At 64.4% G+C, this 25,754-nt stretch overlaps 2 protein-coding genes across 2 annotated transcripts; one reads left to right on the top strand and one right to left on the bottom strand.

Moving 5' to 3' along the window:
* The first annotated feature begins 7 nt into the window (after positions 1-7).
* LOC311165957 (ephrin type-B receptor 4-like) lies at positions 8-8,936 on the top strand. The gene is made up of 7 exons (XM_084227449.1): positions 8-161; positions 1,745-1,891; positions 2,541-2,612; positions 3,539-3,688; positions 6,506-6,678; positions 7,408-7,518; positions 7,657-8,936. Exons 1-7 carry the CDS (start codon positions 45-47, stop codon positions 7,733-7,735), a joined length of 849 nt encoding a protein of 282 aa, XP_084083575.1. The 5' UTR covers positions 8-44; the 3' UTR covers positions 7,736-8,936.
* TFR2 (transferrin receptor 2) lies at positions 7,943-22,486 on the bottom strand (the record flags this gene model as incomplete). The annotated part of the gene is made up of 20 exons (XM_084227433.1): positions 22,412-22,486; positions 22,104-22,284; positions 21,809-21,998; positions 20,792-20,926; positions 20,221-20,326; positions 18,971-19,093; positions 18,264-18,380; positions 17,780-17,916; positions 15,939-16,105; positions 15,057-15,176; positions 14,657-14,739; positions 14,514-14,577; positions 14,346-14,413; positions 14,179-14,255; positions 13,985-14,069; positions 12,847-13,062; positions 11,161-11,301; positions 9,741-10,277; positions 8,795-8,962; positions 7,943-8,002 (listed from the first exon to the last, which is right to left on the bottom strand). Exons 1-20 carry the CDS (start codon positions 22,442-22,444, stop codon positions 7,943-7,945), a joined length of 2,808 nt encoding a protein of 935 aa, XP_084083559.1. The 5' UTR covers positions 22,445-22,486.
* Between the last annotated feature and the right edge of the window lie 3,268 nt (positions 22,487-25,754).

Raw genomic sequence — 25,754 nt, 5'->3', positions numbered from 1 at the left:
GGGGCGAGCGGCAGCGCCGGGAGTTCCTGCGCGAGGCGGCGCGGATGGCGCAGTTCCTGCACCCCAACGTGCTGCGGCTGCGCGGCGTCGTCAGCGCGGGGAGCCCCGCCATGATCGTCACCGAGTTCCTGCTGCACGGGGCGTTGGATGCATTCCTGAGGGTGGGGACACTGAGGGGACATTGGGGACACGCAGGGGACATTGGGGACATTGGGGACATTGGGGGATTTGGGCACCCCGACGTGCTGCGGCTGCGCGGTGTCGTCAGCGCGGGCAGCCCCGCCATGATCGTCACCGAGTTCCTGCTGCATGGAGCACTCGATGCATTCCTCAGGGTGGGGACACTGAGGGGGACATTGGGGACACGCAGGGGACATTGGGGACATTGGGGACATTGGGGACATTGGGGGATTTGGGCACCCCGACGTGCTGCGGCTGCGCGGGGTCGTCAGCGCGGGGAGCCCCCGCCATGATCGTCACCGAGTTCCTGCTGCACGGGGCCCTGGATGCATTCCTCAGGGTGGGGACACCCAGGGGACATTGGGGACATTGGGGACATTGGGGACATTGGGGGATTTGGGCACCCCGACGTGCTGCGGCTGCGCGGGGTCGTCAGCGCGGGGAACCCCGCCATGATCGTCACCGAGTTCCTGCTGCACGGGGCCCTGGATGCCTTCCTGAGGGTGGGGACATTGGGGACACGCAGGGGACATTGGGGACATTGGGGACATTGGGGACATTGGGGACACCCAGGGGACATTGGGGGATTGGGGACATCAAGGGGACATTGAAGGGATTTGGGACATTGGGGACACTGAGGGGACATTGGGGGGATTGGGGACACTGGGGACATTGGGGACATTGGGGACATTGGGGACACTGGGGACACTGGGGACACTGAGGGGACATTGGGGGATTGGGGACATTGGGGACACTGAGGGGACATTGGGGACACCCAGGGGACATTGGGGACACTGGGGGATTTGGGACATTGGGGACACTGGGGACATTGGGGGATTGGGGACACTGGGGACACTGGGGACATTGGGGACATTGGGGACACTGGGGACATCGAGGGGACATTGAAGGGATTGGGGACATTGGGGGGCACTGGGGACATGCTCTGTGTCCCCAAGGCTGTCCCCCGCTCCAGCTGGTGGCCATGCCCTGTGTCACCTGTGTCACCTGTGTCACCTGTGTCACCTGTGGTGTCCCCAGGGCCGGGAGGGGACGCTGTCCCCGCTCCAGCTGGTGGCCATGCCCTGTGTCACCTGTGTCACCTGTGGTGTCCCCAGGGCCGGGAGGGGACGCTGTCCCCGCTCCAGCTGGTGGCCCTGCCCTGTGTCACCTGTGTCACCTGTGTCACCTGTGTCACCTGTGGTGTCCCCCAGGGCCGGGAGGGGACGCTGTCCCCGCTCCAGCTGGTGGCCCTGCCCTGTGTCACCTGTGTCACCTGTGTCACCTGTGTCACCTGTGTCCCCAGGGCCGGGAGGGGACGCTGTCCCCGCTCCAGCTGGTGGCCCTGCCCTGTGTCACCTGTGTCACCTGTGTCACCTGTGGTGTCACCTGTGGTGTCCCCAGGGCCGGGAGGGGACGCTGTCCCCGCTCCAGCTGGTGGCCCTGCTCTGTGTCACCTGTGTCACCTGTGGTGTCCCCAGGGCCGGGAGGGGACGCTGTCCCCGCTCCAGCTGGTGGCCCTGCCCTGTGTCACCTGTGTCACCTGTGTCACCTGTGGTGTCCCCAGGGCCGGGAGGGGACGCTGTCCCCGCTCCAGCTGGTGGCCATGCTCCGCGGCATCGCGGCCGGGATGCGTTACCTGGCCGAGGCCGGGTTCGTGCACCGCGACCTGGCGGCGCGCAACATCCTGGTGGACGCGCACCTGGTCTGCAAGGTGGGCAGGTGGGGGGGGATTCCGGGGGTTTCAGTGTTTTTGGGAGGATTTGGGCAGGTTTTGGGGCATTCTGGGCAGTTTTGGGGGGGTTTCGGTGGGTTTGGGGGCGCGGAACATCCTGGTGGACGCGCACCTGGTCTGCAAGGTGGGCAGGTGTGAGGGGGGATTCCGGGGGGTTTGGGGCACTCTGGGGGGTTTTGGGGGGGGGGTTTCAGTGGGTTTTGGGGCATCCTGGGCGGTTTTGAAGCATTCTGGGGGGTTTGGGGCATTCTGGGGGGTTTTGGGGGGGTTAGGGTGGGTCTTGGGGTGCTCAGCATCCTGGTGGATGCACACCTGGTCTGGAAAGTGGGGGATTTTGGGCTGGTTTTGGGGATTCCGGTGGGTTTTGGGGATTTTGGGCTGGTTTTGGGGGATTTCTGTGAGTTTTGGGGAATTTCTGTGAGTTTTGGGAGATTGCAGCAGGTTTTTGGGGGGTTTTAGCAGGTTTTGGGGGATTCTGGTGGGTTTTGGGGGATTTCAGTGAGTTTGGGGGCATTGCAGTGGATTTTGGGGGATTTCTGTGAGTTTTGGGGGTTTCTGTTGGGTCTGGGGGGTTTCTGTTGGCTCTGGGGGCGCGGACCCCCCGCTGGAACGCTCACCTGCCCGCCAGGTGTCCGACTTTGGGCTGTCGCGGGCGCTGGACGGCGACAGGGACAGCGACCCCACCTACACCAGCTCCCTGGTGAGGACCCCCGGGACCCCCCGACCCACGGCTCGGGGGGTTCCAGCCGGTTTGGGGGGATTCCGGTGGGTTTTGGGGATTTCAGCGGGTTTTGGGGGATTTCAGCGGGTTTTGGGGGATTTTAGCGGTTTTGGGGGATTTCAGCGGGTTTTGGGGGATTCTGGCAGGTTTGGGGGGATTTCAGCGGGTTTTGGGGGATTCTGGCAGGTTTTGGGGGGATTTCAGCAGGTTTTGGGGGATTTCAGCGGGTTTTGGGGGATTCTGGCAGTTTTTGGGGTCTCGCCCGTCCCCAGTGAATCCAGGGAGGTGTGGGTGGGTGTGAGGGGGTTTTGGGTGGGTTTAGGTCGCTTTTGGGGTCTCACAGTCACGTCACCTTCCCCCCTGCACATTTGGGGCTCCCAGGAGAGGGGATCTGGGACGTTTTGGGGTTTCCCGGGGGTTTTGGGGGGTTCCGGGGGATTTTGGGGTTTTCCTGGGGTTTTTGAGGTTTCCGGGAGGTTTTTGGCATTTCCTGGGGGTTTTTGTGTTTCCCCAGGGGTTTTTGGGGTTTCCTGGGGGTTTTTGGTGTTTCCCAGGGGTTTTTGGGGTTTCCTGGGTGTGTTTGGGGTGTCCCGGAGGTTTTGGGGGTTTCCTGGGGGGTTTTGGTGTTTCCCAGGGGTTTTTTGGTTTTCCGGGGTTTTTGGGGTGTCCCGGGGGTTTTTGGTGTTTCCTGGGTGTGTTTGGGGTGTCCCGGGGGTTTTTGGGGCGCCCCTGACGGTTTTTGATGTTTCCCGGGGGTTTTTGGGGTTCCCTGGGTGTGTTTGGGGTTTCCCGGGGTTTTTGGGGTGCCCCCGACGATTTTTGGGGTGCCCCTGACGGTTTTTGGGGTGTCCCGGGGGTTTTTGGGGCACCCCTGATGGTTTTTGGGGTGCCCCGACCCCGGGCAGGGCGGGAAGATCCCGATCCGCTGGACGGCGCCCGAGGCCATCGCGTTCCGGACCTTCACCTCGGCCAGCGACGCCTGGAGCTACGGGATCGTCATGTGGGAGGTGCTGAGCTTCGGGGAGCGGCCCTACTGGGACATGTCCAACCAGGACGTGAGTCAGCCCCACATCCGGCACCCCCAAAAACCCCAAAAAACACCCAAAATCCCGAAAAACCCTGCAAAACCCCAAAAACCCCAAATCGCCCCAAAAATGGGTTCCTGAGGAGGTGCTGAGCTTCGGGGAGCGGCCCTACTGGGACATGTCCAACCAGGACGTGAGTCAGCCCCACATCCGGCACCCCAAAAACCCCAAAAAACACCCAAAATCCCGAAAAACCCTGCAAAACCCCAAAAACCCCAAATCGCCCCAAAAATGGGTTCCTGAGGAGGTGCTGAGCTTCGGGGAGCGGGCCCTACTGGGACATGTCCAACCAGGACGTGAGTCAGCCCCACATCCGGCACCCCAAAAACCCCAAAAAAACACCCAAAATCCCAAAAAACCCGGCAAAACCACGCAAAACCCCAAAAACCCCAAATCGCCCCAAAATCCCCCAAAAAGGGGTTCATGAGGAGGTGCTGAGCTTCGGGGAGCGGCCCTACTGGGACATGTCCAACCAGGACGTGAGTCACCCCACATCCGGCACCCCAAAAACCCCAAAAATGCCCCAAAATCCCCAAAAACCCTGCAAAACCCCAAATCGCCCCAAAATCCCCCAAAACCCGAGGTCATGTGGGAGGTGCTGAGCTTCGGGGAGCGGCCCTACTGGGACATGTCCAACCAGGACGTGAGTCACCCCAAAAACCCCCAAAAAAACCCCAAAAATTGCCAAAAACCCCCAAAAAACCCCAAAAACCCCAAAACCCCCAAATCGCCCCAAAATCCCCCAAAAATGGGTTCATGAGGAGGTGCTGAGCTTCGGGGAGCGGCCCTACTGGGACATGTCCAACCAGGACGTGAGTCACCCCAAAAACCCTAAAAAAACCCCCCAAAAAACGCCAAAAACACAGCAAAACCCAGCAAAACCCCAAAAAACCCCAAATCGCCCCCAAAAACCCCTAAAAAGGGGTTCATGAGGAGGTGCTGAGCTTCGGGGAGCGGCCCTACTGGGACATGTCCAACCAGGATGTGAGTCACCCCCAAATCCGGCACCCCAAAAACCCCAAAAAAACCCCAAAAAACCCCCAAACCCAGCAAAACCCAGCAAAACCCCAAAAACCCCAAATCGCCCCAAAATCCCCCAAAAATGGGTTCATGAGGAGGTGCTGAGCTTCGGGGAGCGGCCCTACTGGGACATGTCCAACCAGGACGTGAGTCACCCCCACATCCGGCACCCCAAAAACCCCAAAATGCCCCAAAAACCCAGCAAAACCCCAAAAACCCCAAATCGCCCCAAAATCCCCCAAAACCCGAGGTCATGTGGGAGGTGCTGAGCTTCGGGGAGCGGCCCTACTGGGACATGTCCAACAAGGACGTGAGTCACCCCAAAAACCCCAAAAAACCCCCCAAAAAACGCCAAAAACACAGCAAAACCCAGCAAAACCCCAAAAACCCCAAATCGCCCCAAAATCCCCCAAAACCCGAGGTCATGTGGGAGGTGCTGAGCTTCAGGGAGCGGCCCTACTGGGACATGTCCAACCAGGACGTGAGTCACCCCAAAAACCCAAAAAAACCCCCCAAAAAACGCCAAAAACCCAGCAAAACCCAGCAAAACCCCAAAAACCCCAAATCGCCCCAAAATCCCCCAAAAATGGGTTCCTGAGGAGGTGCTGCCATTTGGGGGCGTGTCCAACCAGGACAGGTGTGACGCCAAATCTCCCAGAACCCCCCAAAAACCCCAAATTCCCCAAAAACCCCCAAATCGCCCCGGGATTTGGTGTGCACCTGTGCACCTGTGCACTCACCTGTCCAGGTGATCAACGCCATCGAGCAGGATTACCAATGTCCCTCACCTGTCCCTCACCTGTCCCTCACCTGTCCCTCACCTGTCTGTACCTGTCCAGGTGATCAACGCCATCGAGCAGGATTACCAATGTTATCACCTGTCCCTCACCTGTCCCCACCTGTCCTCACCTGCCCAGGTGATCAATGCCATCGAGCAGGATTAGCAATGTCCCTCACCTGTCCCTCACCTGTCCGTACCTGTCCATACCTGTCCCAGGTGATCAACGCCATCGAGCAGGATTACCTATGTTATCAATGTCCCCTCACCTGTCCGTACCTGTCCATACCTGTCCCAGGTGATCAACGCCATTGAGCAGGATTACCAATGTTATCACCTGTCCCTCACCTGTCCCCACCTGTCTGTACCTGCCCAGGTGATCAATGCCATCGAGCAGGATTAGCGATGTTATCAATGATGTCCCCCTCACCTGTCCCCCTCACCTGTGCAGGTGATCAACGCCATCGAGCAGGATTACCAATGTTACCAATGTCCCTCACCTGTCCCCACCTGTCCATACCTGTCCCAGGTGATCAATGCCATCGAGCAGGATTACCAATGTTCTCACTGATGTCCCCCTCACCTGTCCATACCTGTCCCAGGTGATCAACGCCATCGAGCAGGATTACCAATGTTATCAATGCCCCCCTCACCTGTCCCCCTCACCTGTCCCAGGTGATCAACGCCATTGAGCAGGATTACCTATGTTATCAATGTCCCTCACCTGTCCGTACCTGTCCATACCTGTCCCAGGTGATCAACGCCATTGAGCAGGATTACCAATGTTATCAATGTCCCCTCACCTGTCCGTACCTGTCCATACCTGTCCCAGGTGATCAACGCCATTGAGCAGGATTACCAATGTTATCAATGTCCCCTCACCTGTCCGTACCTGTCCATACCTGTCCCAGGTGATCAACGCCATCGAGCAGGATTACCAATGTTATCAATGTCCCTCACCTGTCCGTACCTGTCCCCACCTGTCCCAGGTGATCAACGCCATCGAGCAGGATTACCGCCTGCCGCCGCCGCCGCGCTGCCCGCCGCCGCTGCACCGCCTGATGCTGCAGTGCTGGCAGCGCGAGCGCTCCGCCCGCCCCACCTTCCCGCACCTGGTGCGCGCCCTGGACCGCCTCATCCGCCACCCCCAGAGCCTGCGCAGGTGGGCGGCGCACCTGGGGGGCGGGGCTGACGGGGAGCACCTGGGGGCATTGCGGGGAGGGGGGTCAACACACCTGAGTTAGGGGAGGGGGGATCCCAGCACACCTGGATTCGGGGAGGGTCAACACACCTGAGTTAGGGGAGGGGGGATCCCAGCACACCTGGATTCATTGGGGGGGGGTCAACACACCTGAGTTAGGGGAGGGGGGATCCCGGCACACCTGGATTCATTGGGGGAGGGGGGGTGGGTGGTCCCAGCACACCTGGATTCATTGGGGGGGGGGGGGGTCCCAACACACCTGAGTTAGGGGAGGGGGGATCCCGGCACACCTGGATTCGGGGGGGGGGGTCCCAGCACACCTGGATTCATGGGGGGGTCCCAACACACCTGAGTTAGGGGAGGGGGGATCCCAGCACACCTGGATTCATTGGGAGAGGTCCCAGCACACCTGGATTTGTGGGCAGGGGGTCCCAGCACACCTGGATTCATTGGAGGGGTCCCAGCACACCTGGATTTATTGTGGGAGGGGTCCCAGCCCACCTGGATTTATTGTGGGAGGGGTCCCAGCACACCTGGATTTATTGTGGGGGGGGTCCCAGCACACCTGGATTTATTGTGGGGGGGGTCCCAGCACACCTGGATTTGTTGTGGGGGGGGGTCCCAGCACACCTGAACTGGGGCAGGTGGACCCCGGCTCATGGCTCTGACCCCCCCCCTCTATCCCCGCAGCCCCTCCCCCTCCTGCCTGGAGCCCCGCGGCCCCCCCGAGCCCACCCCCCCCGCCGGGGGGCACCTGGAGCCCCTCGGGGTCGGCGGGCTGGAGCTGCGGCTGCGCGGCGAGTACGGGGGGCACGGGGGGCGGGGGGCGGGGCATGGGGGGCGGGGCACGGGGGGTGGGTGGGGCACGGGGGTCGGTGTGGGGAGGGGGGGCTGGGGGGCCATGGAGGGCCATGGGGTGACCCCCGTGTCCCTCCCCAGGGACCTGCTGCACGTGGGGGTGACGCTGGCGGGGCAGCAGAGCCTGCAGAACCCCCCCAAAGGGGACCCCCAGTGCTGACACCGCCCCCGGCCACGCCCACGGCAAGATGGCCGCCAGGGAGCGGCGCAAAGGGACCGAGATGGATGGGGGAGCAAGATGGCTGCCGGGACAATATGGCTGCCAGAACAATATGGCTGCCCATCAATATGGCCACCATTCCAACATGGCTGCCATGGCAATATGGCTGCCAATCCAATATGGCCACCAGGACAATATGGCTGCCCATCAAGATGGCTGCCGGGACAACATGGCTGCCAGGACAATGAGGATGCCAATCCAATATGGCTGCCAGAACAATATGGCTGCCAATCCAACATGGCTGCCATTCCAATATGGCTGCCATTCCAACATGGCTGCCATTCCAATATGGCTGCCATTCCAATATGGCTGCCAGAACAATATGGCTGCCAATCCAATATGGCTGCCAATCCAATATGGCTGCCGATCCAATATGGCTGCCAATCCAATATGGCTGCCGATCCAATATGGCTGCCATTCCAACATGGCTGCCATTCCAATATGGCTGCCATTCCAATATGGCTGCCAATCCAATATGGCTGCCATTCCAATATGGCTGCCATTCCAATATGGCTGCCATTCCAATATGGCTGCCAATCCAATATGGCTGCCATTCCAATATGGCCGCCATTCCAATATGGCTGCCATTCCAAAATGGCAGCCTTTCCAACATGGCTGCCATTCCAACATGGCTGCCAATCCAATATGGCTGCCAATCCAATATGGCTGCCAATTCAATATGGCTGCCATTCCAACATGGCTGCCAATCCAACATGGCTGCCATTCCAATATGGCTGCCATTCCAACATGGCTGCCAATCCAATATGGCTGCCATTCCAATATGGCTGCCTTTCCAACATGGCTGCCATTCCAATATGGCTGCCATTCCAACATGGCTGCCATTCCAATATGGCTGCCATTCCAATATGGCTGCCATTCCAATATGGCTGCCAATCCAATATGGCTGCCGATCCAATATGGCTGCCAATCCAATATGGCTGCCAATCCGATATGGCTGCCAATCCAATATGGCTGCCAGGACAATAAGGCCCCACCCACCAATGATGCGATGGGTGGGGCAGATCTCAGGGGCGTGGCCACAAATGGGAGTGGCCAAACACAAGAGGGTGTGGCCAACACGGGCATGGACGTGTGGGCGTGGTCTCCGATGGGCGTGGCCCCGGCTGCTTTTATTGTCCCAATTCCGGTCACAGCCAATAAACGCGGCTGATGCAAATGAGGGGGCGGAGCCGTGCCCTGAGGCGTCCCCAAGGTGTCCCCGGGGCCACCCCGGAGCTGCCCCTGCCCCGCTGTCCCCTCCCCCATCCCGCTGTCCCCTCCCCCTGCCCCGCTGTCCCCTCCCCCATCCCGCTGTCCCCTCCCCCATCCCGCTGGCCCCTCCCCCATCCCGCTGGCCCCTCCCCCATCCCGCTGTCCCCTCCCCCATTCAAGTGCCCCTCCCCCATCCCGCTGTCCCCTCCCCCATCCCACTGTCCCCTCCCCCATCCCGCTGTCCCCTCTGTCCCCAGGTGTCACCAAGGGCCACCCCAGCCCTGAGTGTCCCCAAGGCCACCCCCGATGTCCCCAAGGCCCCCCCCGATGTCCCCAGGGCCCCCCCCCGATGTCCCCAGGGCCCCCCCCGATGTCCCCAAGGCCCCCCCCCGATGTCCCCAGGGCCCCCCCCGATGTCCCCAGGGCCCCCCCCGGTGTCCCCAAGGCCCCCCCCAATGTCCCCAAGGCCCCCCCCAATGTCCCCAAGGCCCCCCCCAGTGTCCCCAAGGCCCCCCCCGATGTCCCCAGGGCCCCCCCAGCCGTCCCCAGCCCCCCCCATGTCCCCGCAGTCCCCGCTGTCCCCGAGGCCACCCCCGATGTCCCCGATGTCCCCACTGTCCCCGCTGTCCCCAGCCAGCGCCCCGGCCGTGCCACGCAGGGTCCAGGCCAGCAGCGCCAGCCGCAGCTGGACACTGTCCCCAGGTGTCCCCTCCCTGTCCCCAGGTGTCCCCACGCTGTCCCCAGGTGTCCCCACGCTGTCCCCAGGTGTCCCTGTGCCATCCCCAGGTGTCCCCTCGCTGTCCCCAGGTGTCCCCTCGCTGTCCCCAGGTGTCCCTGTGCCATCCCCAGGTGTCCCCACGCTGTTCCCACGTGTCCCTGTGCCATCCCCAGGTGTCCCTGTGCCGTCCCCAGGTGTCCCTGTGCCGTCCCCAGGTGTCCCTGTGCCATCCCCAGGTGTCCCTGTGCTGTCCCCAGGTGTCCCCACGCTGTCCCCACGTGTCCCTGTGCCATCCCCAGGTGTCCCTGTGCCATCCCCAGGTGTCCCTGTGCCGTCCCCAGGTGTCCCTGTGCCATCCCCAGGTGTCCCTGTGCTGTCCCCAGGTGTCCCCACGCTGTCCCCAGGTGTCCCCTCGCTGTCCCCAGGTGTCCCCTGCGCTGTCCCCAGCTCGGCCACCAGCGCCGCCAGCGTGTGTCCCCCCCGGCCCAGCAGGACGTGGCGGAACGGGGACACCAGAGGGGACACGAAGGGGGACAGCAGCGACGCCTCGGCCTGCGGGGACAGACGGACAGAGGGACACGGTCAGGGACAGAGGGACAGAGGAACAGGGGACAAAGGGGACAGAGGGACAGGGGGACAGGGGGACAGGGACAGAGGGACAGGGACAGGGACAGAGGGACAGGGACAGGGGGACAGGATGGGACAGAGGGACAGGGACAGGGGGACAAGAGGGGACACAGGGACCAGGAGGGGACAGGGAGGGGACAGGTGACACACGGGCGGCAGGTGAGGCAGGGGTGGCACAGGTGACACAGAGGTGATCCAGGTGACCCCCAGGTGGCCCAGGTGACCCCAGGTGACCCGCGGTGACCCCAGGTGACCCCCAGGTGTCACTCACGGCCATCAGGCAGGGGTGGCACAGGTGACAGAGACGTGACCCCGGTGACCCCCCAGGTGACCCAGGTGACCCAGGTGACCCCGGTGACCCCCCGGTGACCCCCCAGGTGACCCGCGGTGACCCCAGGTGACCCCCAGGTGTCACTCACGGCCATCAGGCAGGGGTGGCACAGGTGACCCCCAGGTGACCCAGGTGACCCCAGGTGACCCCCCCGGTGACCCAGGTGACCCCAGGTGACCCCAGGTGACCACAGGTGTCACTCACGGCCATCAGGCAGGGGTGGCACAGGTGACACAGAGGTGACCCCGGTGACCCCCCCGGTGACCCCAGGTGACCCCAGGTGACCCCGGTGACCCCAGGTGACCCCAGGTGACACTCACGGCCATCAGGTGCGCGTTGAAGCCGCGGTTCAGGCGCTCGTTGCCGCCGTCGGATCCCGACATGTCGCGACGGAGCGCGACCCCGGTGACCCCGGTGACCCCCCAGGTGACCCCAGTGACCCCAGGTGACCCCCAGGTGACCCCAGGTGACACTCACGGCCATCAGGCGCGCGTTGAAGCCGCGGTTCAGGCGCTCGTTGGCGCCGTCCGATCCCGACATGTCGCGACGGAGCGCGGCGGCCGCGCGCACCACGCCCCCTCTGGCCGAGGAGAGGCACTGCAGGGACAGGCCCCGCGCCTGGGGAACTGGGTAAACTGGGAGCACTGGGAGGGACTGGGAGGGACTGGAGGGGACTGGGGGGGACTGGGGGAACTGGGGGGACTGGGAGCACTGGGGGGACTGGGGGGACTGGGGGGACTGGGGGGGACTGGGTAAACTGGGGGGAACTGGGAGGGACTGGGGGGGGACTGGGTAAACTGGGGGGAACTGGGGGGACTGGGGGGAACTGGGTAAACTGAGAGCACTGGGGGGACTGGGGGGACTGGGGGGGACTGGGGGGGACTGGGGGGACTGGGGGGAACTGGGGGGAACTGGTTAAACTGGGGGAACTGGGGGGAACTGGGAGCACTGGGAGCACTGGGGGGACTGGGGGGACTGGGGGGACTGGGGGGGACTGGGGGGACTGGGGGGACTGGGTAAACTGGGAGCACTGGGGGGACTGGGGGGACTGGGGGAACTGGGGGGGACTGGTTAAACTGGGAGCACTGGGGGGACTGGGGGGGACTGGGGGGACTGGGGGGACTGGGAGGACTGGGGGGGACTGGGGGGGACTGGGGGAACTGGTTATACTGGGAGCACTGGGGGGACTGGTTATACTGGGGGAACTGGTTATACTGGGGGGGACTGGAGTGAACTGGTCTGACCAAAAATGCCCCCCAGTGCCCCCCCAGTGCCATACTGGTTCATACAGGTGTGCACTAGTCTGTACTGGTCTGCACTGGTCGGTACCGGTTCATACTGGTCTGTACTGGTCTACACTGGTCTATACTGGTCTGTACTGGTCTATACTGGTCCATACTGGTCCATACTGGTCCAGACCCACCTGCAGCGGGGCCAGCTGCCGCACCAGCACGTTTATACTGGTCTATACTGGTCTATACTGGTTCACACCGGTTCACACGGGTCAGTACTGGTCTATACTGGTCCATACTGGTCCGTACTGGTCCGTACTGGTCCAGACCCACCTGCAGCGGGGCCAGCTGCCGCACCAGTGCGTTTATACTGGTCTATACCGGTTCACACTGGTCTATACTGGTCTATACTGGTCCATACTGGTCCATACTGGTTTATACTGGTCCCGACCCACCTGCAGCGGGGCCAGCTGCCGCACCAGCGCGTTTGTACTGCTCTATACTGGTCTATACTGGTTCACACCGGTTCACACCGGTCAGTACTGGTCTGTACTGGTCCATACTGGTCCATACTGGTTTATACTGGTCCCGACCCACCTGCAGCGGGGCCAGCTGCCGCACCAGCGTGTTTGTACTGCTCTATACTGGTTCACACCGGTCAGTACCGGTTCGCACTGGTCTATACTGGTCTATACTGGTCAGTACTGGTCTATACTGGTCCATACTGGTCCATACTGGTTTATACTGGTCCAGACCCACCTGCAGCGGGGCCAGCTGCCGCACCAGTGCGTTTATACTGGTCTGTACTGGTCAGTACCGGTTCGCACTGGTCTATACTGGTCTATACTGGTCAGTACCGGTTCATACTGGTCTGTACTGGTCCATACTGGTCCATACTGGTTTATACTGGTCCGTACTGGTCCCGACCCACCTGCAGCGGGGCCAGCTGCCGCACCAGCGCGTCGCCGATGGCCGCGGGCTCCAGCGGCAGCCGCGGGTCGTGGCCCAGGCGGAGCAGGAGCTGCGCGGCCACCGCGGCCACCGCGCGGGTGACGGCCGGGAGGCGGCCCCGGAGCCGCGCCCCGAGCCGCGACAGCGTGTCCTCCGGTGTCCCCAGGGCCGCGCGGGACCCACTGCCACCCACGGCCTGAGGGGACATGGGGACAGAGGGACAGAGGGACACTGTCACACAGAGACACGACAGCGTGTCCTCGGGTGTCCCCAGGGCTGCGCGGGACCCACTGCCACCCACGGCCTGTGGGGACATGGGGACACAGGGACAATGTCACACAGGGACACAGGGACAGGACAGCATGTCCTCCGGTGTCCCCAGGGCCGCACGGGACCCACTGCCACCCACGGCCTGTGGGGACAGAGGGACAGAGGGACAATGTCACAATGTCACACAGAGACACGACAGCGTGTCCTCCGGTGTCCCCAGGGCCGCGCGGGACCCACCAGTGCCACTGCCACCCACGGCCTGCGGGGACACGGGGACAATGTCACAGAGGGGACACGAGCCGCGACAGCGTGTCCTCCGGTGTCCCCAGGGCCGCGCGGGACCCACTGCCACCCACGGCCTGCGGGGACAGAGGGACAGAGGGACAGAGGGACACTGTCACACAGTGACACGGACACTGTCACACAGGGACAGAGGGACACAGGGACAGAGGGACACGGTCACAGGGAGGACGTAGGGACAGAGGGACAGAGGGACAGAGGAGACTTGGTCATGGAGGGGACACAGGGACACAGTCCGGACATGGGGACAGCTGGGGACAGGGACAGGGAGACACAAGGGGGGTGTGGGAGCACTTGGGGACACCTGGGGACACCTGGGCGACACTTGGGGACACCTGGGGACACCCTGGGGACACCCGGGGACACTCAGGGGACACTTGGGGACACCTGGGGACACCTGAGGGACACCCTGGGGACACCTGAGGGACACCCTGGGGACACCTGGGGGACACCCTGGGGACACTTGGGGACACTTGGGGACACTTGGGGACACCCTGGGGACACTCGGGGACACCTGGGGACACCTGGGGACACTTTGGGGGTCGCACCTCATCGAAGCCGAGCTCCAGCGCCGGGACCCCCGCGGCCGCTGTGAAGGGAAAGGCGCCGCTCTCGGGGTCCAGGGGGCGGATCCTGCGGGGACAGAGGGACGTGGGTGGGACAGGGGGACACACCCGGGTGTCCCCAGGTGTCCCCAGGTGTCCCCAGGTGTCGCCAGGTGTCCCCAGGTGCCGCCACTCACACGTCGCTCTCCCAGCCCTGCCCCGGCCGCCGCAGCTGCTCCAGGAGGCTCTTCCCGCCCTCGTTCGGGCTCTCCACCTGAATTTGGGGAGGGGGCGATGGGGGAGGGAGGGAGGGGCTGCCCCGCCCCCTGCCCCTCCCCCCCGCCCCGCCCCGCCCCTCCCCCACCTGCTCCAGGGCGCTCTCGATCAGCGGCACCAGGGTGGGGCTGGTCCTGACCACGAAGCGATCGGCCCCTGGGGTGGGGGAGGGGAGAGGGGGGGTCAGAGGGGGGGAGGGGCGGTGGGGGAGGGGCGGGGACCCCTCCCCAGAGAGCGGGGAGGGGGAGGGGCGCACCCAGCACGGCGCGGTCCAGGCTGATGTAGGCGGCGACTTTGGTGTGCAGGAGGTCGGGGTAGCCCTGGGGGGAGGGGCGGGGGGCGGGGTCACCGCGGGGTCACGGCGGGGTCAGGGCGGGGTCACGCGGGGGGCGTGGTCACCTCCAGCCACTCGGTGGCCCCCAAATGTCCGAACTCGGCCCCGTCCCAGCTGACGAAGAGGAGGGTCCGGCGGAGCTGGAACCCTGGGGGGAGGGGCGGAGAGACCCCCGGGTGAGGGGGGCTCCCACAGGTGGGGCACACCTGGGCAAGGCAGGCCCCGCCCCTCCCGCATGGCCCCGCCCCAGTTTGGGACCCCCGCTCTGATTGCCCCTCCCCCTCTCTCTGAAGACCCCCGCTCTGATTGCCCCTCCCCCCCCCAGTTTGGGACCCCCCCCTCTGATTGCCCCTCCCCCCCCCAGTTTGGGGAACCCCCAGAACCCCAAATTCCCCAATTTCAGCCCCTCCCCCAATTGGGGACCCCACCCAGCCAGGCCCCGCCCAGCTCCAGCCCCGCCCTCACCCTCTCGGCCAATGGCGGCGAAGAACCGCGCCAGCTCCAGCAGGAGGGCGGTGCCCACGCCCGAGGCCGCCGCCCCCGGCCCCAGCGAATCGCGTTGGGCCCCCACGATGATGTAACAGTCTGGGCGGGGCCGGCGTCAGTGAGGCCACGCCCCGTCGAAACATCTCCTTACCCCATTGGCCCTGCTCATTTCCTGCCCCACCCACTCTGACCACACCCGCACCACACCCACTTCAGCCCCGCCCTGCCCATCCCCGTTATTCCCCTTGCCCCGCCCTCCTCGGGCCCCACCCCGACCACGCCCCTTCATTGTCCCTTCCAGCTTGACCACACCCAAACAGCCACACCCAACCCGCCTCCATTATTCCCATTGCCCCGCCCTCCTCAAGCCCCTCCCCTCACCATGACCACACCCATCCTCTGCTCACACCCACCCCGACCACGCCCATCATTGCCCCTCCCAGCCCAACCACACCCCCCGACCACACCCAATCAGCCACGCCCAACCCGCCTCCATTATTCCCATTGCCCCGCCCTCCTCGGGCCCCACCCCGACCACGCCCCTTCATTGTCCCTCCCAGCTTGACCACACCCCCCGACCACACCCAATCAGCCACGCCCAACCTGCCTCCCTTATTCCCATTGCCCCGCCCTCCTCATGCCCCTCCCCTCACCATGACCACACCCACCCGACCACGCCCATCATTGCCCCTCCCAGCTTGACCACACCCAATCAGCCACGCCCAACCCGCCTCCATTATTCCCATCGCCCCACCCACTCTGGCCCCTCCCTTCGATCCCGCCCACCCCCTGACCCCACCCCCCGCCGGCCCCGCCCCCTGGCGCTTGGCCCCGCCCCCTGGCGCCTGGCCCCGCCCTCACCGGGCTCGAGGCGCCCCCGCAGGGCCCCGAAGACGCTGGTGAGGGTCCCGGGGCGCGTCCCCGCCCCCACCCGCAGCTGCAGCCGCCGCCCCCCGGGGCGGGGCCGGACCCACAGCGACCCCCCCGGGACCCCCCAGCGCGGGGGGGCGAGGGGGGGCTCCAGGGACCTGCGGGGGAGGGGCCGGACCCCGGCAGGGGACCCGGGTTAATGTGGGGAGGGGTCCCAGGATTATTTGGGGGTCTCCATTTTAATTTGGGGAGGGGTCCCCGAGTTAATGATTTTGGGGAGGGGTCCCAGGATTATTTGGGGGTCTCCATTTTAATTTGGGGAGGGGTCCCAGGATTATTTACGGGTCTCCATTTTAATTTGGGGAGGGGTCCCAGGATTATTTGGGGGTCTCCATTTTAATTTGGGGAGGGGTCCCCAGATTATTTGGGGGTCTCCATTTCAATTTGGGGAGGGGTCCCGCTGATTTGGGGAGGGGTCCCAGGTGTATTTTTGGGGCCCCCAGGTGTGTTTTGGGGAGGGGTCCCACTGATTAAATTGGGGGGGGGTCCCGTGCTAATCTGGGGAGGGGTCCAGGGTAATGAATTTGAGGAGGGGTCTGGCGGTAATTTGGGGAGGGGTCTCGGGTTGGGTTCATGGTTAATTTGGGGAGGGGTCTCGCGTTGATTTAGGGGTTCATGGGTAAGTTGGGGGTTTCAGGGGGGTCTGGCTGTCATTTGGGGAGGGGTCTCGGGTTGGGTTAATGGCTAATTTGGGGAGGGGTCTCGGGTTGATTTAAGGGTTAATTTGGGGGGGGTTTCGGGGGTTCTCTCTGTAATTTGGGGAGGGGTCTGGTACCTGATCAGCCAGGCGGCCGTGGCGGCACTCAGGGGGTGAATTTGGGGAGGGGTCTCGGGCTGATTTAAGGGTTAATTTGGGGAGGGGTCTCGGGTTGGGTTTATGGTTAATTTGGGGGTTTCAGGGGGGTCTCTCTGTAATTTGGGGAGGGGTCTCGGGTTGATTTAAGGGTTAATTTGGGGTTTTCGGGGGGTCTCTCTGTAATTTGGGGAGGGGTCTGGTACCTCATCAGCCGGGCAGCCGTGGGGGCCCTCAGGGGGTTAATTTGGGGAGGGGTCTCGGACTGATTTAAGGGTTAATTTGGGGAGGGGTCTCGGGTTGGGTTTATGGTTAATTTGGGGGGTTTTCGGGGGGTCTCTCTGTAATTTGGGGAGGGGTCTCGTACCTCATCAGCCGGGCGGCCGTGGCGGCACTCAGGGGGTTAATTTGGGGAGGGGTCTCAGGTTAAGTTTATGGTTAATTTGGGGGTTTTGGGGGGTTCTGTCGGTAATTTGGGGAGGGGTCTCGGGTTGGGTTCATGGTTAATTTGGGGGTTTCAGGGGGGTCTGTCAGTAATTTGGGGAGGGGTCTCGGGTTGGGTTTATGGTTAATTTGGGGGTTTCAGGGGGGTCTCTCTGTAATTTGGGGAGGGGTCTGGTACCTGATCAGCCGGGCGGCCGTGGCGGCGCTCAGGGGGTAAAGGGTTAATTTGGGGAGGGGTCTCGGGTTGATTTAGAGGTTAATTTGGGGGGATTTTGGGGGTTCTCTCTGTAATTTGGGGAGGGGTCTCGGGCTGGGTTAATGGGTAATTTGGGGAGGGGTCTGGTACCTGATCAGCCGGGCGGCCGTGGCGGCGCTCAGGGGGTTAATTTGGGGAGGGGTCTCAGGTTAAGTTTATGGTTAATTTGGGGGTTTTGGGGGTTCTGTCGGTAATTTGGGGAGGGGTCTCGGGTTGATTTAAGGGTTAATTTGGGGGTTTCAGGGGGGTCTGTCAGTAATTTGGGGAGGGGTCTGGTACCTGATCAGCCGGGCGGCCGTGGCGGCGCTCAGGGGGTGCGCGGGGATTGGGGGGACCCCCGGGGGGGGCCCGGGGGGGGCGCGGCCCCGGAAGGAGGGGAAGCCCCGGCTGAAGGGGTCCCCCGCCCCCTCCTGCACCTGCGGGGGGCGTCAGGGACCGAGACCCCCCCCAAAATACCCCCAGAGACCCCCCCCAGACCCCGCCCCCTCCTGCACCTGCGGGGGGCGTCAGGGACCGAGACCCCCCCCAAAATACCCCAGGGACCCCCCAAATACCCCAAAATACCCCCCAGCCCCCGACCCCCCTGAGACCCCCCCAAATTCCCCCAACCCCCCCCAAAATAACCCCCAAAATTCCCCCCCGGCCCCCCGGTCACCCCCAGACCCCCCGAGCCCCCCCCAGACCCTCAGAGACCCCTCCCCGACCCCCAACTCTCCCGAGATCCCCCCCAGCCCCTCCCCCGCCCCGCCCCTCCCCCGCTCACCTGCAGGGTGGGGGTCGTGCCCCCCCCCAGCCCGGGGCCCCCCCCCGGCCCGGCCGCGTCCCGGGGGTCCCGGTACAGCAGGACCCCCGCAGCCCCCGCCCCAAACATGGCCGACACCTGGGGGAGGGGCACGGGAGTGGGGGAGGGGCAGCAAACCACCCCCATCCCCGCCCCCAGCCCCGATTTTGGGGTCTCCCTTTTGGGGGGGGGTCCCCTCCTCCTCCTCCTCCTCCTCCCTCCCCTCCCCCAATTTTTGGGGTCTCACCTGTCGGGCGGAGCTGCCCCATCCCCTCCCCCACCCTGGGGTGTGTCCCACCTGTCTGTGGGCGGGGCCTCACCTGCTGGGCGGGGCTGCCCCTCCCCCACCCCGGGGTGTGTCCCCCCTGTCTGTGGGCGTGGCCTCACCTGCTGGGCGGGGCTGCCCCGCCCCAGCCGCAGCAGCACCCCGGGGTGTGTCTGTCCCACCTGTGGGCGTGGCCTCACCTGTTGGGCGGGGCTGCCCCACCCCAGCCGCAGCAGCACCCCGGGGTGTGTCTGTCCCACCTGTGGGCGTGGCCTCACCTGTTGGGCGGGGCTGCCCCGCCCCAGCCGCAGCAGCACCAGGTGTCCCCCCCACCTGTGGGCGTGGCCTCACCTGCTGGGCGGGGCTGCCCCGCCCCAGCCGCAGCAGCACCAGGTGTCCCACCTGTCTGTGGGCGTGGCCTCACCTGCCGGGCGGGGCTGCCCCGCCCCAGCCGCAGCAGCACCAGGTGTCCCCGCAGCGTCACCCCCCGGGCCCGGAGCGCGGCCACGTCCTGGGGGCGCCCGAAGTGACCATAGACCAGCCCCCCCTGAGGGGTCAAAGGTCAGAGGTCAGGGGTCAGGGGTCAGCAGGGTCAGGGGTCAGCAGGGTCAGGGGTCAGTGGGGTCAGGGGTCAGCAGGGTCAGGGGTCAGCGGGGTCAGGGGTCAGGGGTCAGCAGGGTCAGGGGTCAGCAGGGTCAGGGGTCAGGTCCTGGGGGTGCCCAAAGTGACCGTAGACCAACCCCCCCTGAGGGGTCAAAGGTCAGCGGGGTCAGGGGTCAGGGGTCAGGGGTCAGGGGTCAGGGGGGTCAGGGGTCACGTCCTGGGGGCGCCCGAAGTGACCGTAGACCAGCCCCCCCTGAGGGGTCAGGGGTCAGGGGGGTCAGGGGTCAGCAGGGTCAGGGGGGTCAGGGGTCAGCGAGGTCAGGGGTCAGCGGGGTCAGGGGTCAGGGGTCAGCGGGGTCAGAGGTCACGGGTCAGGGGTCAGGGGTCATGGGGGTCACGGGTCAGGTCCTGGGGGCGCCCAAAGTGACCATAGACCAGCCCCCCCGAGGGGTCAAAGGTCAGGGGTCAGTCGGGTCAGGGGTCAGCGGGGTCAGGGGTCAGGTCCTGGGGGCGCCCGAAGTGACTGTAGACCAACCCCCCCTGAGGGGTCAAAGGTCAGGGGTCAGCAGGGTCAGGGGGCTCAGAGGTCAGGGATCAAGGGTGAGGGGTCAGAGGGGTCAGAGGGGTCAGAGGTCAGGGGGGTCAGGGGAATCAGGTGGGTCAGGGGTCAGAGGTCAGAGGTCAGGGGTCAGAGGGGATCAGGTGGGTCAGAGGTCAGAGGTCAGGGGGATCAGGTGGGTCAGGGGTCAGAGGTCAGGGGTCAGGGGTCAGAGGGGTCAGGGGGATCAGGTGGGTCAGGGGTCAGAGATCAGGGGTCAGGGGGGGTCAGGGGGATCAGGGGTCAGAAGTCAGGGGTCAGAGGTCAGAGGTCAGGGGGGTCCGTAAGGGGGGTCAGGGGGGTCAGGGGGATCAGGTGGGTCAGGGGTCAGGGGTCAGGGGTCAGGTCAGGGGGATCAGGTGGGTCAGGGGTCAGGGGTCAGGGGTCAGGTCAGGGGGATCAGGTGGCTCAGGGGTCATGGGTCAGAGGTCAGAGGTCAGAGGTCAGAGGTCAGGGGTCAGGGTCGGGCTCACCGTGGCCGTGCCGGGGGCGCTCCAGGCGCAGAAGGCCTCGGGGTCCAGCGGGAGCCGCTCAAGCTCCTCCCCCTTGGGCCCCACCCAGCGCAGGGTCACCTCCCCCCTGGGGGGCAAAGGTCAGGGGTCAGGGGTCAGCCCGACCTCCCCAGCAGGGTCACCTCCCCCCTGGGGGGGGCAAAGGTCAGGGGTCAGGGGTCAGCCCAACCCCCCAGCAGGGTCACCTCCCCCCTGGGGGGCAAAGGTCAGGGGTCAGGGGTCAGCCCAACCCCCCAGCAGGGTCACTGCCCCCCTGGGGGGCAAAGGTCAGGGGTCAAGGGTCAGCCCAACCCCCCCAGCAGGGTCACCTCCCCCCTGGGGGGCAAAGGTCAGGGGTCAGGGGTCAGCTCTTTTGACCCCTCCCAATTGACCCCTCCCCCACCCCGGTAACCCCCAGTGACCCCCCCATGACCCCAGTGACCCCTGACCCCCCATGACCCCCCATGACCCCCCCCAACCCACCATGACCTCACCATGACCCCGGTGACCCCTGACCCCCCATGACCCCTCCTGACCCCTCCCCCGCTCTTACCGGACTGGGAGGGGGAGGGGCTGGGGGCGGCTCCAGGCCCGGCTCAGCCCCGCCCCCGCCAGGGCGCTGAGCACTGATTGGGCGAGAGCCCGGCCACGCCCCGACCCCGCCCCGTGCGGCCCCGCGCTGACCTCCCTGCGGGGGAGGGGCAGGGGTCACCGCGGGGTCACCGCGGGGTCAGGGGTCACAGGGGTCACAGGGGGGCAGTGCTGGTCACTGATGGTCAGCGGTGGTCAGTAACGGTCAGTGGTCACTCAGTGGTCACTCAGGGGTCACTCAGTGGTCACTCAGTGGTCACTCAGTGGTCACTCTGGTCACTCAGTGGTCACTGATGGTCAGTGGTCAGTGGTCACTCTGGTCACTCTGGTCACTCAGTGGTCACTCAGTGGTCACTCAGTGGTCACTCAGTGGTCACTCAGTGGTCACTCAGTGGTCACTCTGGTCACTCAGTGGTCACTCAGTGGTCACTCTGGTCACTCACTGGTCAGTGGTCACTCAGTGGTCACTCAGTGGTCACTCAGTGGTCAGTGGTCACTCACTGGTCACTAACTGGTCACTCACTGGTCAGTGGTCACTCAGTGGTCACTCAGTGGTCACTCAGTGGTCACTCAGAGGTCAGAGGTCAGTGGTCACTCACCTGGCCCACCTCTCCACCCGCTCCTCCCTCAGGTGTTCACTGATGGTCAGTGGTCACTCAGGTCACTCAGTGGTCACTCAGTGGTCAGTGGTCACTCAGTGGTCACTCAGGTCACTCAGTGGTCACTCAGTGGTCAGTGGTCACTCAGTGGTCACTCAGTGGTCACTCAGTGGTCACTCAGGGGTCACTCAGTGGTCACTCAGTGGTCACTCAGGGGTCAGAGGTCAGTGGTCACTCACCTGGCCCACCTCTCCACCCGCTCCACCCTCAGGTGTCAGTACAGGTCAGTGGTCAGTGGTCACTCACTGGTCAGTGGTCACTGTGGTCACTCAGTGGTCACTCAGTGGTCACTCAGAGGTCAGAGGTCAGTGGTCACTCACCTGGCCCACCTCTCCACCCTCTCCTCCCTCAGGTGTCGCCTCAGCAGCTCCCGCAGGCGGGGCCGGGGGGGAGGAGCCTCTGCGCTGGCCCCGCCCCAAACTCCATCTGGGGCGGAGCCTCCCGGCAGCGGCCCCGCCCCTGTGACCCCGCCCCTGCAGGGGGTGTGGCCAATGCCGGCCACCAACAGCCCTGTGGGGCGGGGTCAGATAGGGCGGGGTCAGAGAGGGCGGGGTCACAGACGGGGCGGGGTCACAGAGGGGCCGCGTCACAGTGGGCGTGGTCACAGTCCCGTACCCAATAGGAACGCGGCGGCCGAGCCCAGCGCCAGCGTGGCCAAGGGGTGGAGCCAGGGGCGTGGTCTGTGCCGGGGGCGTGTCCTGGGGCGTGGCAGCCGCACGATTGGCTCCGCCCCCTCCTCCTCCTCCTCCTCCTCCCCCCTGTGCCGCGAATAGGAGACGGCCCCGCCCCCGGGGGGCTGGGCGGGGCCAAGGGGGCGGGGTCAGGACCCCAGGAATGGGGGGGGAGGGGTCAGGACCCCCGAAATGAGGGGGGAGGGGTCAGGACCCCCGAAATGAGGGGGAGGGGAGGGGGCGGGGCGTTACCCGTCGGGGGAAGCAGCGTCGCAGCGTCTCCATGGCAACCGGGGGGTCCTGAGGGGTGGGGGAAGGGCTCGAGGGTCTTGGGAGGGTCTGGGGGATTTGGGGAGGGTCATGGGGGGCTCGGGGGGGTTCTCAGGGGGTCCCAGAGAGGTTTGGGGTCTCTGGGGGGGTCCCGGGGGTGTTTTGGGGTCTCTCGAGGGGGTCCTGGTGTTTTTTGGGGTCTCTCGGGGGGTCCCGGTGTTTTTCGGGGTCCCTCGGGGGGTCCTGGTGTTTTTTGGGCTCTCTCGGGGGGTCCCGGGGGTGTTTTGGGGTCTCCCGGGGGGTCCCGGTGTTTTTTGGGCTCTCTCGGGGGGTCCCGGGGGTGTTTTGGGGTCTCTCGGGGGGTCCCGGTGTTTTTTGGGGTCTCTCGAGGGGTCTCGGTGTTTTTTGGGGTCTCTGGGGGGGGTCCCGGTGTTTTTTGGGGTCTCTCAGGGGGTCCCGGGGGTGTTTTGGGGTCCCTCGGGCGGTCTCGGTGTTTTTTGGGGTCTCTGGGGGGGTCCCGGGGTGTTTTTTGGGGTCTCTGGGGGGGCCCCGGGGTGTTTTGGGGTCTCTCGGGGGCTCCCGGTGTTTTTTGGGGTCTCTCGGGGGGGTCTCGGTGTTTTTTGGGGTCCCTCGGGGGGTCCCGGTGTTTTTTGGGGTCCCTCGGGGGGTCCCGGTGTTTTTTGGGGTCTCTCGGGGGGTCCCGGGGGTCCCCAGGGGCTGCAGTGCCCCTCCCCCCTCCAAGGGCAGACTTTGCCCCGGCCGGACTTTGCCCCTCCCCCACCCCAAACCTGTGCCCCCCCCGCCCCCAAACCCCCCCAGAGACCCCCGGGGTGACCCCCAACCCCCCCCAAATCCCCCAAACCCCCCAAAATCCCCAAATTGCCCCAAAATGCCCCAAAATGCCCCAAACCCGCCCGGCCCCGCTCACCCGCGGCCGCCGGACCCGCGCTGGCCCCGCCCCCACAGGTGAGAAAAAGAGGCGGGGCCTGAGGGCGGGGGCGTGGCCAGAGATGCTGGGAAAGGGGCGTGGTTTATGGAGAAACGCGTGTGGAGGGCGGGGGCGTGGCCCACGGAGGCTCCGCCCCGGCGCCGCCCGGTCCGGGCGGGGATTGGCTGAGCCCGGGGGGGCGGGGGGGGAAATTTGGGGGAGATTTGGGGGAAATTTGGGAAGATTTGGGGGGTTCCGGGTTTGGGGTCCCGGTTTGGGGGTCCCGGTTTGGGGGTCCCGCTCAGGGGTCCCGGGGTTATTTTGGGGTCCCTCTCGGGGGTCCCGGGTTATTTTGGGGGTCCCGGGTGATTTTGAGGTCCCGCTCGGGGGTCCCGGGTATTTTGGGGTCCCGGTTATTTTGGGGGTCCCGGGGTATTTTGGGGTCCCTCTCGGGGGTCCCGGTTATTTTGGGGGTCCCGGGGTATTCTGGGGGTCCCGCTCGGGGGTCCCGGGGTATTTTGGGGTCCCTCTCGGGGGTCCCGGTTATTTTGGGGGTCCCGGGGTATTCTGGGGTCCCGCTCGGGGGTCCCGGGGTATTTTGGGGTCCCTCTCGGGGTCCCGGTTATTTTGGGGGTCCCGGTTATTCTGGGGTCCCTCTCGGGGGTCCCGGGGTATTTTGGGGGTCCCGGTTATTTTGGGGTCCCTCTCGGGGGTCCCGCTCGGGGGTCCCGGGGTATTTTGGGGTCCCGCTCGGGGGTCCCGGGTTATTTTTGGGGTCCTGGTTATTTTGGGGGTCCCGGTTATTTTGGGGTCCCTCTCGGGGGTCCCGGGGTTATTTTGGGGTCCCTCTCGGGGGTCCCGGATATTTTGGGGTCCCCTGTTATTTTGGGGTCCCTCTCGGGGGTCCCGGGTTATTTTGGGGTCCCCCGTTATTTTGGGGTCCCTCTCGGGGGTCCCGGGGTTATTTTGGGGTCCCTGTTTGGGGGTCCCGGGGTTATTTTGGGGTCCCTCTCGGGGGTCCCGGTTATTTTGGGGTCCCGGGTGATTTTGGGGTCCCTCTCGGGGGTCCCGGGGTATTTTGGGGTCCCCCGTTATTTTGGGGTCCCTCCCGGGGGTCCCTCCCGGCGCAGCCACCTCGGGGGTCTCATAAATATCTTCGTGTTTGCATTAAGTTACATGGGAGGGGGAGGGGGCGCGGTCTCCCCTGAGTGACAGCTGTCAATCAATCACCCGCGGGGCCTGGGCAGCGCAGGGCGCTCAGGCGGGAGGGGGATGATTGACGGCTGTCAATCACCTGCCGGCACGTGCAACGTGCCGGGGGGAGGGGAGGGGTGCTGACGGCTCCTGGTGCTGATGATTGACAGGTGTCAGTGCTGTGGATTGACAGCTGGCAGTCCTGATGATCGGGGAGGTCCGTGATGATTGGCAGCTGCTGCTGATGATTGACAGCGGACGGTGATGATTGACAGCTGGCGGCGATGATGGCTGGCAGTGCTCTGTGATGATTGACAGCTGCCAAGGATGAGCGGTGTCCTTGGGCGATGATTGGCAGCTGTCTCTGGCAGTGATTGACAGCTGCTGGCAGTGATTGACAGCTGTCAGCAGTGATTGATTTCTGTCTCTGTCTGTGAATGACAGCTGCTGACAGTGATGATTGACATCTGTATCCGGTTATGATTGACATCTGTCTCCGATGATGATTGACAGATGTCTCTGGTGATGACTGAAAGCTGTCTCCAACGATGATTGACAGCTGTCTCTGGTGATGATTGACAGCCGTCACTGGCGATGATTGGCAGCTGTCTGTGGCGGTGACTGACAGCTGTTTGTAGCGATGATTGACAGCTGTCTCTGGCGGTGACTGACAGCTGTTTGTAGCGATGATTGACAGCTGTTTGTAGCGATGATTGACAGCCGTCTCTGGCAGTGACTGACAGCTGTTTGTAGCGATGATTGACAGCTGTTTGTAGCGATGATTGACAGCTGTCTCTGGCGGTGACTGACAGCTGTTTGTAGCGATGATTGACAGCTGTCTCTGGCGGTGACTGACAGCTGTTTGTAGCGATGATTGACAGCCATCTCTGGCGGTGATTGACAGCTGTCTCCGGCGATGACTGACAGCTGTTTGTAGCGATGACTGACAGCTGTTTGTAGCCATGACTGACAGCTGTTTGTAGCGATGATTGACAGCCGTCTCTGGCAATGATTGACAGCCGTCTCTGGCAATGATTGACAGCCGTCTCTGGCGGTGACTGACAGCTGTTTGTAGCGATGATTGACAGCCGTGTCTGGCGGTGACTGACAGCTGTAGCGATGATTGACAGCTGTCTCCGGCGATGATTGACAGCCGTCCCCGCTGATTGGCCGGCCGGTGATTGACAGCTCAGCGCGCGCGGG

This window comes from Fringilla coelebs (assembly GCF_963513975.1).
Source record: "Fringilla coelebs genome assembly, contig: SCAFFOLD_185, whole genome shotgun sequence".
NCBI lineage: Eukaryota > Metazoa > Chordata > Aves > Passeriformes > Fringillidae > Fringilla > Fringilla coelebs.
The sequence above is the reverse complement of the archived record's forward strand: the minus strand, read 5'-3'. Positions and strand labels throughout refer to the sequence as shown.